Source organism: Charadrius vociferus, unplaced genomic scaffold (assembly GCF_000708025.1).
Source record: "Charadrius vociferus isolate BGI_N301 unplaced genomic scaffold, ASM70802v2 scaffold115, whole genome shotgun sequence".
NCBI classification, from domain to species: Eukaryota; Metazoa; Chordata; class Aves; order Charadriiformes; family Charadriidae; genus Charadrius; species Charadrius vociferus.
Genome location: NW_009648636.1, coordinates 253,243 through 269,091, shown reverse-complemented (window position 1 = coordinate 269,091; position 15,849 = coordinate 253,243). Strand labels below are relative to the sequence as shown.

At 50.2% G+C, this 15,849-nt stretch overlaps 2 protein-coding genes across 2 annotated transcripts in view; one reads left to right on the top strand and one right to left on the bottom strand.

Moving 5' to 3' along the window:
• Window positions 1–1,229: 1,229 nt before the first annotated feature.
• LOC104287565 (bestrophin-1-like) lies at window positions 1,230–10,201 on the top strand. The gene is made up of 9 exons (XM_009886287.1): window positions 1,230–1,381; window positions 2,271–2,365; window positions 2,769–3,002; window positions 4,106–4,260; window positions 5,278–5,355; window positions 6,882–7,034; window positions 7,560–7,640; window positions 8,487–8,638; window positions 9,001–10,201. Exons 1-9 carry the CDS (start codon window positions 1,230–1,232, stop codon window positions 10,199–10,201), a joined length of 2,301 nt encoding a protein of 766 aa, XP_009884589.1.
• Window positions 10,202–11,746: 1,545 nt separating this feature from the next.
• Window positions 11,747–15,849, bottom strand: part of FTH1 (ferritin, heavy polypeptide 1) — a 9,996-nt gene continuing 5,893 nt past the window's right edge. Inside the window, exons 2-4 of the mRNA XM_009886286.1 lie at window positions 14,191–14,337; window positions 13,078–13,203; window positions 11,747–12,091 (exon numbers count right to left, since the gene is read on the bottom strand). Coding sequence (XP_009884588.1) covers window positions 11,927–12,091; window positions 13,078–13,203; window positions 14,191–14,337 — 438 coding nt within the window. The 3' untranslated portion in view covers window positions 11,747–11,926. The remainder of the gene's footprint in view (window positions 12,092–13,077; window positions 13,204–14,190; window positions 14,338–15,849) is intronic.

The following is a 15,849-nucleotide window of genomic DNA, read 5'->3' as shown; positions in this document are numbered from 1 at the left end:
GGGTCTGAATGGTCCCTTGAAGTGCTTTTCTGTCTCCATCATTCAAGGAAGAGCCCAAGGCCCCACAACTATTAACATTATTGCCTCAGTTAGACAGCAACGTCTGCGTAACATCCGGGTAACCTGTTTTGATTTAGAAATACCAATAGTTTTCCCATTGGATAATTATTTATGAACCAAGGGATCATCGACCTATCTGCTTGGCATGGATTACACCGGTTTGGATTTTTTTTTTTTCAACAAATTTAGGTTTATATGAATGTGAGTGATTATTAATTGATGATAAAGAATTATTTATCCAGGCTGAGACTAAGAAGAAGTGCAGTGGGGATGCTGCATGATTGGGAAGCATTTCATGAGCCTGAATGCCTTTTTTCATCCAGAGTGATTTATTGTGCAACGTATGGTTGAAGGAGAGGGGAGGCGGAGTTGCTGGAATTTGTGCTGTGTGAGCCTGGCCAAACTCCGTCCCTCTGCTCTCTAACAGGGAGGGCTGTTCTGCCTGCGGGACTACGACCAGCATAGTCCCAGATATGGCCCTCAGCCCAAATTTAAAGACAGCTATACTTGTTGGGCAAGTGCTACAAAAACTGTCAGAACTCCAGGCGTACCTTCATCTGGATCAGGACCAAGAATTTTCTCCTTTCTGGGTTTTTTGCTTTCCTTTGGTTGTTTGTGGGTTGTTTTTTTTTTTGCTAGCAGTATTCCAGGAAGACCCCTCCCGACAAGTAGATTTACAGAAACAACGTATTTGAAGCAAATACTACAAGAAAAAAAAAAAATTACACTATGCAACTTTGGAGTTTGTGACCCTGAGAATTAATCTTAAACAACTGTTTTGTGGAAGGGAGTGGTATGTGGGCTCTGTCCACTCGGACCAACCAGCCCCACTTGAATGCTGATAATCAAACACTAGAAACCACGGGCTCCGCCAGAAAGTATATTCTCTATCATTGTAACCAGCTCATGTACAGCTCAAAGACAGGAAAAAGATGGCAAGGCCACCAAATTAATTGTCTACCATAAACTTCCTCCTGGTTCTCTATGTCACTGACTCCATCTTACCTGTCTTTTGATCTCAACTCATTGTTTCTTTCTCTTTTTCTCTCTTCCTTCCTTCCATCCTGCTTGCTTGCTGGGACACTTGAGGTGTCCCTGTCTCCTCCCTCTGTGCAAGCTTGCTGGGAGCTTCAACATCTGCTCGTTTCGTGTCTCCACTAGGATCTGTAATGACAGTGACATACACCAACCGTGTGGCTGACGCCCGCCTAGGCACCTTCTCACAGCTCCTGCTCCAATGGAAAGGAAGTATCTACAAACTTCTCTACTCCGAGTTCCTTATTTTCATCTCTCTCTACTTCACCATCAGTCTTGTCTACAGGTAAGCATCCTCACACCCCGACACTAACACAGTCCCTCACTCCCAGCCTCTTCTGGCACAGGACAACTGAGCAACGTGGGACAGTGATCCTGATGAAGAGGAACTGGCCAGCCACTCTCTGTTTGCAGGAGGAAAGGTCCTTCCCCACTGCTCCAGTATGGCTTAGCAGCTGATACATCTCCTTTTTCTGTCCTGGGAAGTAACACAGTTTCTCTTCCCTGGGATGATTTGATGATTACCTACAGAATAATAATGTGTAGATCAGTGGAGGTCGAGAATGAACCAGTATTGGAGATGTCCCACAGTGGGGATCTTTAGGAGAGAGTTTCCCTTGTTACACAACAGGCAATACCTTGGGTGTATTTTTGAGAGCAAACATCAGCTCTGGGACCACAGATCTGTAACAAGGCGGCTGTACTCCGCGGCTGGTTTTGGTGCGGAAGGACAGGGCGCTCCCCTAGCTGGTTCCATCGCAGATGCAGGGAAGCTGCTCTAAGCAAGAGGTGGGAACTCACGTAAGAGCAGAGCTTGGACTGACACTTTGCAGGGTGTTAAGTGGACTGTGGTGCACATCCAAGCTCTGTGTCAGTACCGTGATTATCACACAGCGCTGTCCTGAGTGAGAAAAAGAGGGGTGGTCCCTGACATCAGACTTCATCACTTACCGCGCACTTCTGGCTCCTTTGGACTGCTCCGCAGGGTATTTTGGGGAGGTGGGCTGATGTCCCCCAGGCTCGCGAGGTCAGTTCACTCACATCATCCCCAGACTCACAGCGTGGCAGCGTCATGACTCCCCATCTTTGGTTTCCCTCGCCAGGCTCCAACCCCAGCAGGCCCAGCGAGGCACAGACGCTTCTTTGAGGCTGATGCTTCTGTTTCTCCCTTTTAGGCTGATCCTGAGTGAGAGCCAAAGGCTGATGTTTGAGAAGCTGGCGCTCTACTGCAACAGCTATGCTGAGCTAATCCCCGTGTCCTTCGTGCTGGGTAAGGACCTCTGTCTGGGAGCACACAGGGAGGGGAAAGGGGCAGCATTTCTTCTCCCTGGTTTGATATAGCTCTGCAGGCGACATTCGCTGAGCAGATCCCTCCCTCTGTCTTTGTAAAACTCCAAAGACATCGTTCCACCTTGCAGCTGTGAGGTATGCCCCCAGCGCACAGCTCGCACTGGCCAGATGTAGTAGCACATTCCGGGTTCTGCCAGGAGGGCAGGCACAGAGTAGCACCAAATAAACTGCGAAAGCCACACTCTAATTTCAGCGTGGAGATGCGAATTTCCCTCCAGGCATGCCTGCACCCATCCCTGTATGAGCAGTGCCAGACTTCCTACACACAAGCATTTACATCTCCCGCTCCTTTAGGACGGCTAATTTGCTCAGCTCACCTCTAGGTTTCTACGTGGCTCTGGTGGTGTCCCGCTGGTGGGCTCAGTACGAGAGCATCCCGTGGCCAGACCGCATCATGAACTTGGTCTCCTGCAACGTGGATGGGGAGGACGAGTACGGGCGGCTCCTGCGACGTACCCTCATGCGCTACAGCAACCTGTGCAGCGTGCTCATCTTGCGCTCCGTCAGCACGGCTGTCTACAAACGCTTCCCCAGCATGGAGCACGTCGTGAGGGCAGGTCAGCACCAGTACTGCCTTCTGCACAGCTCTGGCGTTAAGCAGACAGCAGCATTTTGCTGCTGGTTTGGGGGCAAAGAGCTTTGGAAAGGGCCACACGACCTCTGGGCTGGAAATGGGATAGTGCTCATCTGGAGCACATCTCCAGACTGGAGATGGGCAACGTGCTCTGCGGATGTCTGCAGCGGGTGCTAAGCATCTGCTCGTGCCCTGACTCTGCTCTTCTGAAATAATCAACTGTCTGTATTTACTTATTGCACTTATTCCAGCTCCTACTTGTGGCTGGAAGGCCTGTTTGAAAGATGAAGGGTCTCCGCCCGAATTTTTTTTACGTAAGGAGAGCGTCGAGATCCGGTTCATGAACGCAGATATGCTGCAGGTCGCAGGGCAGCCCTGGCTGATCGGATTAGGGTAACTGTGGAGCAGTGACTTCACCGGGAGCTGCTCCCCCTGCATCCAAAGCATGCCTGGGAAGAAAAGAGCTCTCTGTCATAAATGACCCCACGCACAGACCTACAGCGGAGCACGAGCAGACCCCTGCCGAGTGGTATGTTTGTCCTCCCTCAGGGCAACAGTTTTCCACCGGGCAGGTGGGAATTGGAGCCTCAGACCTCCGACCTTAACTGCTGGGCTCCCTGAATCCTCTCTGGAGATGCTCCTCGAGGTACAACATTTCCCATTCTGCCCAAACAGAGCTGTCTGCGCCTGCCCTAGTCAACTGGGTTCCCTTGGCAATCCAGAGAGAGCAACGGGCACTTCTAGGACACAAGTTAGCCCATTCTCAATAAATGTCTACTGATACCAGGCAACTGCGCCCTCAGCAGTACTTTATCTCCCTGCTGACTGTGAGCTGGTCAGATATGCCGCAGATATCCAAAGCAAAATGATATAAAGCTTGCCTCTCACACATCTATAACTCAATGTTTCAACAAGAAGACTTGTCCTCCTAAGTATCTCCCAAAGGCCGAGTGCCTGAGTCTTTCCTATGATTTTTAAGGAGAGCTAAAGTGACCACCTGAGATTTAGATGTTTTAGTTACAGACCAGATCAGTTCCTTTCTGCCCTCTACGGCCATCCCTCTCCCATCTACTCTTTTCCACCCAGGCCTCATGACACCAGAAGAGCACAAGAAGTTTGAGAGCTTGAATTCCCCCCACAACAAGTTTTGGATCCCGTGTGTGTGGTTCTCCAACCTGGCTGTGAAGGCAAGGAACGAGGGGAGGATCCGGGACAGCGTGTTACTCCAAGGCATCCTGAATGTGAGTGACTGAGGTAGTAGGCGACTGTTTGAGATCCTCGTCCAGTCCTCTGGGTGGAACTACAGGGATTTCCTGAGGTCAGGTCAGAAACGGTGAGGTAGGATGGTGCACCAAACCTGTTGCTGGGGATATTACATTAACTTTGATGGGAAATACCCCCACTGCCACTCTGCAGCTCGTGACGGAACAGAGCTTTTCGTGACCTACTGACATGGTAGCAATGTCAGGTATATTATAGGTGAGGGGAATGTGACATCTTTCTCTAACGAGGAACTGGGAGGAACCATGGGACTCATATCTAGGTGTAGTAATTGGAGATACACATGTAGCAGGTCCTTGATCAGCCTTCCTCCAGCCTTCACGTACGCCAGAGCAGCTAACAACAGTGGCCAGTGGAGGTCTCTAGGACACAGATGGAAAGCTGCAAGGAAGCTTGTATCTGGAAGAGATGAGGAGAGGTCAAAAGCATCCCTAACAACCAAGATCCCTGTAGAAAACTTCCCTATTGAAAACTCTCAGATAGTCCTGGGAAGCAGGCCATGCTCCACAGGGAAGACCTGGCAACAATCCCTGCCCAGCTGCGGAGAAAAAAGGTCCAGAGCAGCTCATCCTTCCTGGTATTCATGTGCAGAGAAAGTCACATTGTTTCTGTTGCCTGGAGAGAGAGACATCTCCCTCTGGGCTATTTATCTAGACTCACTATATAGTCAGGAGAGAGAAATGGATGCTCCCGAGATGTTCTTTGCCTAACCTTTTGGCTGCTCATTTTGTGAGGAGAAACACACTGCTATGAAGTGAGCTAGGAAGGGATCTTGGGCTCAGATGGAGGCATCCAGGCAGCAAGGAGTTCCTCCAGGGCAAGCGTGAGACCCTGTTGGTGGCCTGCTGGGGTGAGGCTGGGCACCAAGGGAGCAGGAGTCCTGGCTGAGCCCCTGCTCCCAGAGAAGGTGCGAGCGGGAGGGAATGAAGGACATGACATGAATGGCTGATGGGACCATTCCTTTTCCCCCACTGCAGGAGCTCAACACCTTGCGCAGCCAGTGCGGGCGACTCTACGGCTATGACTGGATCAGCATCCCTCTGGTCTACACTCAGGTGAGGGGGAGGTCCCCAACACCTACTGCTCAGCTGTCTGCCTGCACACACTGCCCCGTGCTGCCAGGAGTACCCCTGTTTACACCCAGGCATGACCCACACGTGGACCACGCTGACGCGAGGTGCCCTTGGGCACCTCATCCCGCACATGGACCACGCTGATGTGAGGTGCCCTTGGACACCTCATCCCCACCTACGCACATCGGCTCTCTCACATATGTATCTCAGCAGCTCGCACCCAGCCCAGCCTTATTTCCATAGCTGAGACACAGGCACCACTATGGAAACACACGCTGCCCAGGGATAACTCACCACGATGCGCATCACACAGGTACACGGAAAACACAGACACACGCACACCCACTCCCCGCACCCCCCTGCAGGGAGAACATCCCTAAAGCACTTTCTTCCTACTCAGCAGATCTGTCTGCCGGCAAAGCTGCTCCGGCAGCGCTGGTGGAGTTGTGCCACGCGTGCGAGAGCGCTGTGTGACTGCACTCAGCTGCTTAATAGCTCTTTCGACGCAAACCCAGACGCTGCGGCACCAACTTGCTCCTCTGTCTCGTACAATCCAACTGCTCGGATAACACCAACCATGAAATGGGACCCGCTTCCCTTCACGCAGCGCTGAAGGTTAATGGGGAACACCTTGGGAAACGATATTCCCGCACAGACCAGAAGCAAAATCACAGCATGTCTTTGCCCCTTCTGCACTACGCGACCCTTTTTTTTTTTTTTTTTCTCCCCATACGTGGGGGAAAAAAAATCCATATGGACAGACTTTCCAATGCAAAGTCTGTCATTGCAGTCACTCTCTGTCCTGCCCATCACGAAACCGTTCACTGCGAGGAACTGCAGGGCTAGCTCGAGAGTCTCGTGACGCCGGGTGTTTGTTTTGAACCCCCTCGCTTGTTGCGTCAAGAGATCACGCAGGAGCCTCAGCTGCTTTTGATGTGAAAAGGGGAAGTTTCCAGTCCCATGATTACAGGGAAAAGCACAAAGCTCGCCGTAGCCTGAAATCCGGGCAAGGAGGGTTCCTCTCGCTGCCTCGGAAGTGGCCTGCCAGCACGGAGTGAGCCACGAGGGGACGGAGACAGCTCTCAGGAGAGGCGAGGGCAAGAATGAAAAGAACTCACAGCACCCCTTAGCTCAGCGGCAGAACAAGCACGCAGCTGCACATCAGTCGTTTTAAGCTTTTCAATCCAGGATGTCACGTGCTTTCTTCTGCCGCTGTCTTTCTGTGACACCTACAGAGATGTCATTCCAGGGGCGGCGTGGAACGAAATGCGGTGCACGTAACAGCTAAAGGGCAAAGGGTGTATTTAAAGCTTTCTGCAGTGGAAATGCATCTTCCTGCAGAAAGCAGAGGCGAAGCGTGCCATACGCGAATCCAGAGCTTTCAAAAGGCTACAGAGGCAGCAGCTCACCGCTGGTGGGACGTGCGTGGGGTGGAACTGAAGAGAGATGCTGGGAAAGCGAGCAGGGAACTCAAGCTCCTCTGGTGTGTCCCCTGGCATCTTTCCCAGGTGGTGACCGTGGCTGTTTACAGCTTCTTCCTGGCCTGTCTGATCGGGCGGCAGTTCCTGGATCCAGAAAAAGCATATCCTGGCCATGAACTAGATCTCTTCGTGCCCGTCTTTACGTTTCTGCAGTTCTTCTTCTACGCTGGCTGGTTAAAGGTAAGTCCAAAAAACCATGTCTGGAGCTGGAAGCTGACCCAGCCAAGGGTTTTTCCCCAGCGTGCGCTCACGAGGAACCCAGCTGTGTCCTTTGGTCTGAGGGCAACGTGCCAGGTGGTGGCAGACAGAAGGGGAGCCAACGGGGGCTGAGGGTATTTGCAAGACCTTCTCAGTTTCCAAGTTTCTTGCCTTGGACACCAACTCCACTTTTCCTAAGCTTTGGTCCTGACTAATTTGGGGAAAAAAAAAAAAAAAAAAAAAGAGAGGCAGTGAGCTACACTTTACCTGCAGTGGTGGTCTGCAGTTGCAGGAGGGTTATGTGAGCGAGGGGCAGTTCCCTGTGGGTACCAACATCTCCAAGCTGCTGGCAAGCCTCCATTTTTAACCCACCCCTTTTTGGAAGGAACAGCATTGCTCTGAATTCAAGGGACATCACGCTTGACTCTGCCCCACAGGCCTTCTCCCTGCAGGGAAAGGGGCAGGTATGGCTACGATGACCCTTGCTGTGTTGCTCTCCACATGCAGGTGGCCGAGCAACTCATCAACCCTTTTGGGGAGGACGATGACGACTTTGAAACCAACTGGCTCATCGACAGGAACCTGCAGGTAATGTGAAGGGAGGATCCTCCAGATGAGCCTGACCTGCAGAGGATCACCGAGGCAGGACTGCGCCTGATGGTTTAGCAAGCCCCATCGGTGCAGTCACGAAGTTCTCCTGCAAGACCTCCACCACCCACCTCCCCCGCCTGCAGTGGGGCGGAGAAGCAGTCCCCATTGCCCTTGCGCTTTCCTGAGGTGTGGGTGGCTGTGTTTAGAAGGAGCCTGGGATCTCCAGAGGGCCTGGAGAGCAGGAGGAGAGCATGAGGCTTCCCAACAAATACAAGGGTGAAGGTGGCCAGCTCAGCGTTCTCCCCCAGCAGCCAAGGAGACATCCCAAGCTCCAGGAAGAATGTGGGGCAAGGCCCGTGCCAGGAAGACCCCCCTCACACCAGGGCAGACAGGGCTTTTGGTGTTCTCCTGTACACAGAGACCAATTGCAGCTTTAGTCAGTACTCTGGCACACGTGTTGGATCCAGAGTTTGTTTCACGCCCTCCCTGCCTTTCAGTGACACATCATTCCTGCCTGGCCTGAGCTTCTTCCACACTGTGTGTCTAAAACTGCTTCCTCTGCTTTCTTCTGTGCGATAACTCTCCACCTTCAGCCCTCCCTAACACCGAGCCCTTCAGTCCTAGCGAGAGTACTGCTTTCCTGTCTCCTTCGGCATCACTTTCCTTCCAATTAATCCAATCTCTCCGTGTGGAAAAACGACCCGAGTGCCAGGAAACCACACAGCAAACCCAGCGGCTTGCCCGTGCTACATCGCTTCCTCCTGCCCTGCGTTCCTCTGCCCGCCGATACCGGGCACACGTAACGCTGCTCGCCCCGTATGACGTTGCTGCTGTCCCCTGCAGGTCTCCCTTATGGCAGTGGATGAGATGCATCAGGATTTACCCATCCTGGAGAAGGATCCGTACTGGAACGAGCCCGACCCCCAGCCACCGTACACCGCAGCCACCGCTGAGTACAAGCGCCCATCGTTCCTTGGCTCAACTTTTGATATCAGGTGGGTGCAGCAACAGGGTGTCAGAACAGTCCACCTTTACACCTTGGATCAGGTCTTACTTGAAGAGGTAAGAGCGAGCAGTAATATCTTTCTCTGTAGTTTGTGAAGTCTTGCTCCAAGATACTTTTAGCCTCGTCCAAAGACGATAGCCAATACCCTCCACAGAAAAGGGTACCTCTGACATCTTGCCCCCCCGCCTCCCCTCTGCCATGAGCATCCCTATTCTGAATAGGGCCTAACACGTATCTAACAGCTACATGGGAAGCGAGAAGCTTGCCTCTGGCAGCAGCGTTCCCCGTGCTGCTCCACCAGAAACCACCTTCACTCGCGACTGCATAATAGCCTGTTTTGCCTTTCCCCAGCATGCAGAAGGAAGAGATGGAGTTCCAGCCCCTGGAGCAAATTAAAGAGAATGAGGAGGCAAATCACTCCACACCGTTACTGGGACACCTGGGCCGCCTCCTCGGCGTCCAGTCACCGAGCTTCTCCAGGTCCTCTTCCCGGATGAACCTGCTGCGCAGACGGGGAGACCCCACATCCCCCTTCTCTCATTATACATACCAAGACATGGGCAAGTCTGGAAGCCCTTGCAGCATCAATCAGCCAAGGGGAGACTCCAGCTCACAGGAGCAGTGGGACAGTGAAGACAGAAAACTAAGGGAGTTCGATGCCTTCATGTCAACCCCATTTTATGAGAGACCTGGTTTCTACAGCGCTCCACAGACACCGATCAGCTCTATCCCCATGATCTTCCCTTCTAGACGCCAAGGTCGCAAGAAACCTCCTGCACTCTCCAGCATCGCTGCATGCTCGACTTCTCTTAGGGATGTCATTGTCAACTCCTCTCCTTCCAGAGTCAGCGATATGTATAAAAGCCAGAGCTCCCTTGGCTCAGGTGCAAAAGAAACATTTATTTGGCCAACAGATCGGAGCAAAGGTCCTGACTCACTGGTTTTAACAGTGGAAGAAGAGAAAAACAACTCGAACAGTAAAAGCAGAGAAGCTGCCACCACAGGGAGTCCAGGAGCTCAGTCCACAGCATCAGACAGCCCTAAATTCCCCTTCCTGGCAGAATCCCCAGACCACGAGAAGCAGGGTAGCTTCAAGAGTCTGAAGAGCTTGAAAGCTTCCCACCCACCCTGGCTAACCCTGGAGAACACAGCATCAGCCACCCCCAATTCTGAGCATTCAAGTGCCTTTCACACCCCCAGCAACAAAACTCCCATAGGCAGCGCCTCCCTCTGCTTCTCATTCACTCCTGTAACATCTCCAGTGCTGGAGAGATCCCACATGGGGAACATGGGCCCAGACGCTCGCAGCCTAAGTTTAGAAGATGCAGCCAGCGCTCCAGACCAGCATCCAGCAGAGGTTTCCAGGACCATGAGAGATCCTGGAAACGGAGGCACAAACACTCCTCCTACAAAAGAGCCAAGACGAGCAGAGAGTCTATCCCCCAACGACTCTGGCATCTCTCTAGCCGAAGGTGACTACGTGGGGCTGATGGAGGTGATCATGGAGACCAGCGAAAGCCCCTGTGAAGAACAGATAGATCAGTACAGCTAGAGGAGACCAAGAGGCACGCACAGTTCCGTTGAGATACCTGCCACATTAGTGATACCGCAGCATCTGTCCACCTGGCCACACTGGCGCTCACCCAACCAGAAGGACAGTGCAGCCAAACCTCCTGCTGCTGGACCACACGGCTGGAGCCCAGCCTAGGCTAAAGCCAGCATTAGTGACACACTGCTACTGGCCTCAGGTACAGTAGCAGGCACAACTTCAGTGTTACAACAACAAAACAAACAAAACCCCCTCTACATTTGTAGCAAAAGAACAAACAAGACTTTGCGTGTTTGGTATTGCAGGTACCTCACAGCAGAGCAGTATCTCAGCAGGTACCAGCCTGAAGAACCCAGAGTGCAGGTGTAGCACAAAATAGAAGAGGAATATAGTTAATAAGGACACCTTCCCCCCCCCCCCGGCCCCCATCACAGCAAGAATTGGAACTTGAGCTTTATATTAACGTTTGTCATAAGATCCATTACAAGTCTTAGGCGGGACTCGCACTACTGCCAAGGTACTCCAGGAAAAGTAAGGGACAGAAGCAAGTCACATCATTTGTGACACAGACCCATAGCGCTTCTTGAAGTCACAGCTAGCTGGTGTTTTCCAGTACTGGAAAAAGTAATGGGATAAGGCAGGGGAAGCATCTACTAGAACCAAGAACAAGTGTCTGCAGTCAATGGTATTTGCCCACCACATTGCTTCCTTTTGAAGTTCCAGATCACACTTGCCACTGATTTGACGGTGCTCAGAGAAGTCATCTGGACAGTAGCAGACACCATACAGCTATGAGTTTTTACCGTCTTCCCTAAGAAAATAAAAGCAAGGCTCAAGTCTGGGACCACCTGTTTTGTTTCCTCATTTTAGTTCCCATGCAACAACAGGAATTTAGAGAAACCACAGTTTTCCTACTTCCTCTGTCTTCAGAAACAGCTGCAAATTTCCCATATCACAGAAGGCACATGACGGATTTACCTCCCACATCCCTTCCAATGCCTCCACAACAGCTGCCTACCCTCTCTGCCTTTCAGGTACAGCTGCTATACCCAGGCAGATGCCACCACCGCCCACTCCAACTCCTCATACAGTGTCCTTGAGGCAGTTCCTGCAGCACTGCTGTTTCAGTCCAGCCTCATGGCACTACAAAGCTCCGAATTCTTGATTCTCAGCACATTTTCTCCATACATAACTGCAGCGCCATTTGTTAGGCAGGCACGATGCCTAGCGAGGCACTAACCCTCCCTTCAGTAGCCTCACCTAAATTCACAGGGACCAGTTCAGGCAGCTGAGATACTCAAGCCTTTCTTTCCTCGCATGTACATTATAGCAACAGCTTCGGTGGCAAAGGCATTTCAAATGCAACTTCAGTCACTGCGCAATTCCTGTAGTAGATCCCACTGGATTAGAAAAAAACTGTAATTTTTATAAAAACGCTAGGAAAGTAAAACAATCCCTCTAATATACTCCTTCATCCATGCCTAACAGATACTATGGAGCACAATCCTGCAAGTTCAGGCTTCTCGCTCCCGAGAGAAACAGAAAAAGCCAACTTGAACCAAGTCACTTTATTGGATGGAGGGCAATACACAAAACACAAGAGAAAAGAGGGGTGATATTTGGTACAGAGTATGAGAACTGTTTATCTAGATAGCTGAAGATGCATGCATGGCTGGACAGTAAAGTAGGAGTCCCACTGAAACCCACAAGGTGGCTCCTGGCAAGACTTCAGCTCTCATTGTCACTGTCCCCAAGGGTGTGCTTGTCAAAGAGGTACTCTGCCATGCCATATTTTGGTGCCCCCATCTTCCGCAGGTTGGTCACATGGTCACCCAGCTCTTTGATGGATTTCACCTGTTCATCCAGGTAATGAGTCTCAATGAAGTCACACAACTGAAAGGCAGGGGGAGGGAGGAAAAAAAAAAGTTTAAATTTATGCCTGGACATAAATTAAGTTTAAATTAAGTTTAAATTTATCCCGCTGAAACAGCATCTGAAATCCTCCCAAACCTCTCTAGAGAAAGGGTAAGGCACAGAATAACAATTTTGAAAACGCAGAAGATACCCAAGAGGGAGAAGCTTTTAGTTTTGCCTCAGCAGTGCCAGAACAAGACCAAAGTGAGGCAGGCTTATCTCGACACACTTGCTCCAGAACCCTGCAGCACAAGGTCAGCTCAGGAAGCAGTAGGAAAGTTTCTGAGCAGATTAAGAGCCCTGACTGCACAGCACTTTAATTCATGACCATGAGGATTTACACCTGTAGAACAGCCCAGCTATGTTGCTTCTTTTAAAAGTCCTTCTAACTTATGCTATGACTACTTTGAGTCAGACACCTGCTAATCTTTTTCTGATACTAAGAAGCCTCAATCCAACTTTGCCAGTAACTTCCATCTGCGAAGAAACCTGTGTTCTGAAGTGTCAGGGCTTTTAACATTCAGAACTTCTCCTAAATTTTAGGAGAGCGTTACAGGCATCCATTGGTTTAAAGAACTCATCTCTCACAGAAACAAGCCTTCTCTATAGCGCTTGATACATTTCTTCTCTTCAGAATGCTCTCCACACGAGTGCCCTCTGTTCCCAAGAGCGACAGAAGGGTGTGAACAAAGCAATGCGCCCGCTGCTCTGTTAAGGTAGGCCTCAGCCACCCTAACACACTGCAACTGGTCCTCCTGGAAAAAGATGGCAATAATCCCACCAAATGGCTAAGGTACAGGCAGACATCTGGCCCCTTCCCTTTGGAAAGGCTACACCACTACTTCACACCCTTTTTTTCACTTTTAGGAACATCAGGGACACAACTCACCCCTAAACCCACACAATTAAACACATACAAGCCCCATCATTGCATAGCCATATCCTCAGCTTCAGCATCTACTTACATGTGGGTCATTCTTTTCAGTTGCCAATTTGTGCAGTTCTAACAGTGACTGGTTCACATTCTTCTCCAGGTGCAGGGCACACTCCATTGCAGTCAGTCCATTCTCCCAGTCATCACGATCTGGCTTCTAGAACGGGAAAGCACACAACCATATTTTCTTTAAGCACCCACAGACCATCAGGGAGCAAGTTTTTCAGATCAGTCTCAGTTCAGTCATTTAGGTATTTCTAAAATCCTGGGGGACACACAGAGCACTCGGAACAGAACTGAATGCATGCTCCAAGTCCCAGACCTGTCCCTACTCCCTAGGTTCCCCTCATGTTATGTTCTCTGAAGTCTTGTAGGCAAGACAGCTACTAGAGCTAATTTCTTGCCCCTCCTGTTATAACCTAATGGCTTAAAACATCTGCCTAAGTAGGCAATGGGGACCATCTCAGAAATGAACCAGTTAAGACACCAGTACAGGCAAATCTAGTCTTCAGCTCAGAACTGCATAGTATAAAGTCTGGTGTTTACAAGTACTCACACTTACCAGTAAGCAAGGGAATTCTTCTGAAGTGCCCATCACTTACTTTTTTTGCCATTTTCCCCATGAAGAGTTGTCTTGCCTTAAACTGTCCCTACAATATTGCTTACTTTCTGCAGTTATGAATAAACTAATTAAAGTGACTTCAAGAAAACACTGCTGTGAAGTCTTGTAGTGAGCCATAACAAGCAAGCGGAAACTTGGGATTTCATATTCCCACTGCAAGCAAGTCAAGAGTTCTCTACAAAACAGTGCAGAAAACAGAGAAGGCTCCTACCACTAAATTTAAGGTAGACGAACCAGCTGTGTTCTAGTTACCCTCACCCCACCTAGGGCTGCAGATCCTCTTCTTACACAGGAAGTACTTTTTATTAGTCGATTAGCACAAATCATTGAATTACTAAGCATCTCTAGATTGTGGGCTGAGTGCCACGCACAGATCGCAGCAATGCGGCATGCTTATCTACTGTGAGCTTGCTGCTCCTTCTGAGAGACAACCTACAGGGAAATTCATCCCCTTCCAGCCTGGAGACAGACCACAAGTCCAGTTCTGCATTAGATAGGACAACCCATAATTCCACTCCTCACCTTGATGTCCTGCAAGAAGATGCGTCCGCCCCTCTGATTCTGTAGCTTCATCAGTTTCTCAGCATGCTCACGCTCCTCGTGGGACTGATGCAGGAAGTACTTGGCAAAGTTTTTCAGAGCCACATCATCCCGATCAAAATAGTAAGACTGAAAAATAAGAATTCATATGCTCAAAACCCCAAGCCTCACTCCAGCAGTCATACAAAGCCAAGTCTGTACTGTGACTTCAGATACGTCTCCTATCAGCCCTACTTCAAGATGGCTGGAGTCCAAACTAAGGCTAGCAGTAGCACTGACGACAGCAAGGCAGTGTGGCAAAACTCTTCCCTTAGTAACAAGTTAGATTTTCTTGACTAGGACTAAATTTTAACCTGTATCCCTACCATCCCCACAAACAAATGGTATTTGTGGTTCAGTTCTGAAGATACAAAAAACTCCAGACCCCACAGACAGATGGATACCTGTTCTTCTGAGCACCGTTCAAATGCCTTAAACACAGCAGATCTGAAAAGCCTTCTTCAAAAAGGAGAAATCTTCCCCTGCTCCCTTTTTTTTGCCCGAGTTTGTTTACAAAGTTCACAAGTCAAAGTTCTGACTTTCAGGGTGGCCAAAAACTTAAAGTACTTCTGTAATAAAGCTCCCATACTTCCTTAGGCTTATCAGGGACTGGGATTAGACTAAGCAGCACACTTTCGACTTTTGGAAAAAAAATAGTATCACGTTTAAAAGACAAAAGGTAAACTGAACTAAAATACATATTCATCAGCAAATACAAGGTCATCCTTTTTGAAAGCCCCAAAGAAACTGCAACAGCAGTTAGAAGCCATCACACAGCTTGTTTGTTCTTTGGTCAAAGCCATTAGGCAGGACTCAATGGAAAGCTTTGTATCAACTGCCAGTTATTTACCAGACAAACAGCTACTGAATTCTCTGCTCTTAAACCGGCAGCTTGGAGGTTCAAGGCAAGACACTGGTGCTTTGGTACCACTATCATCCACCAACATAATCACATTAAACTCGTAGCTGAGGTTCAGACCATCACAGATAGCAACACAGAAGCAAGATGTGAAGTTCTACACCTAAATGCCACAACACACTACAGTGTCACTAGAAAGGCTCAAGTTACTTGCAACATCTACAGCACCAAGATTGCTGCACAGAGGTCAGAGCTGCTGTTTGGACCAAAGTTACTCATCTGAGCTATGGCTAAAATGGGAGTCTCGTGCCAAGTCAGACATGTAAGCACAGCGCCAAGGAAACCACGGATTCCTACCGAATTCGCTTCAAAAACCACGAACGAAAAACCTTGCCTCAGAGACAAGAACGCCTGTGGGAGAGGTGCCAATTGCTTCGTTAGTCAACTCCTGCTATCCAGCCCAGCCCCAAGGGCAGAGCCGCTTGGAAGCTGCTGAGCTGAGCTGATAACGAGTCCGCCAAGGGCAACGGACAGAGAGCGGTTAACGTGTAACTCAAGTTCGCCACCGAGATAAAGGAAAACACCTACAGAAAACAAGCGGGCGCCCCACCCCCAGGGGAAGGCCGAGAACGCCCCAAAGGCGGGGGGGGGGAGGAGGAGGAGCGGGCCTGCGCCCGCAGGCACCGCCCGGCCCTCGGGACCCCCCCCCACCAACCGGCCAGCCTGTGTGGCCGGGCCCCGGG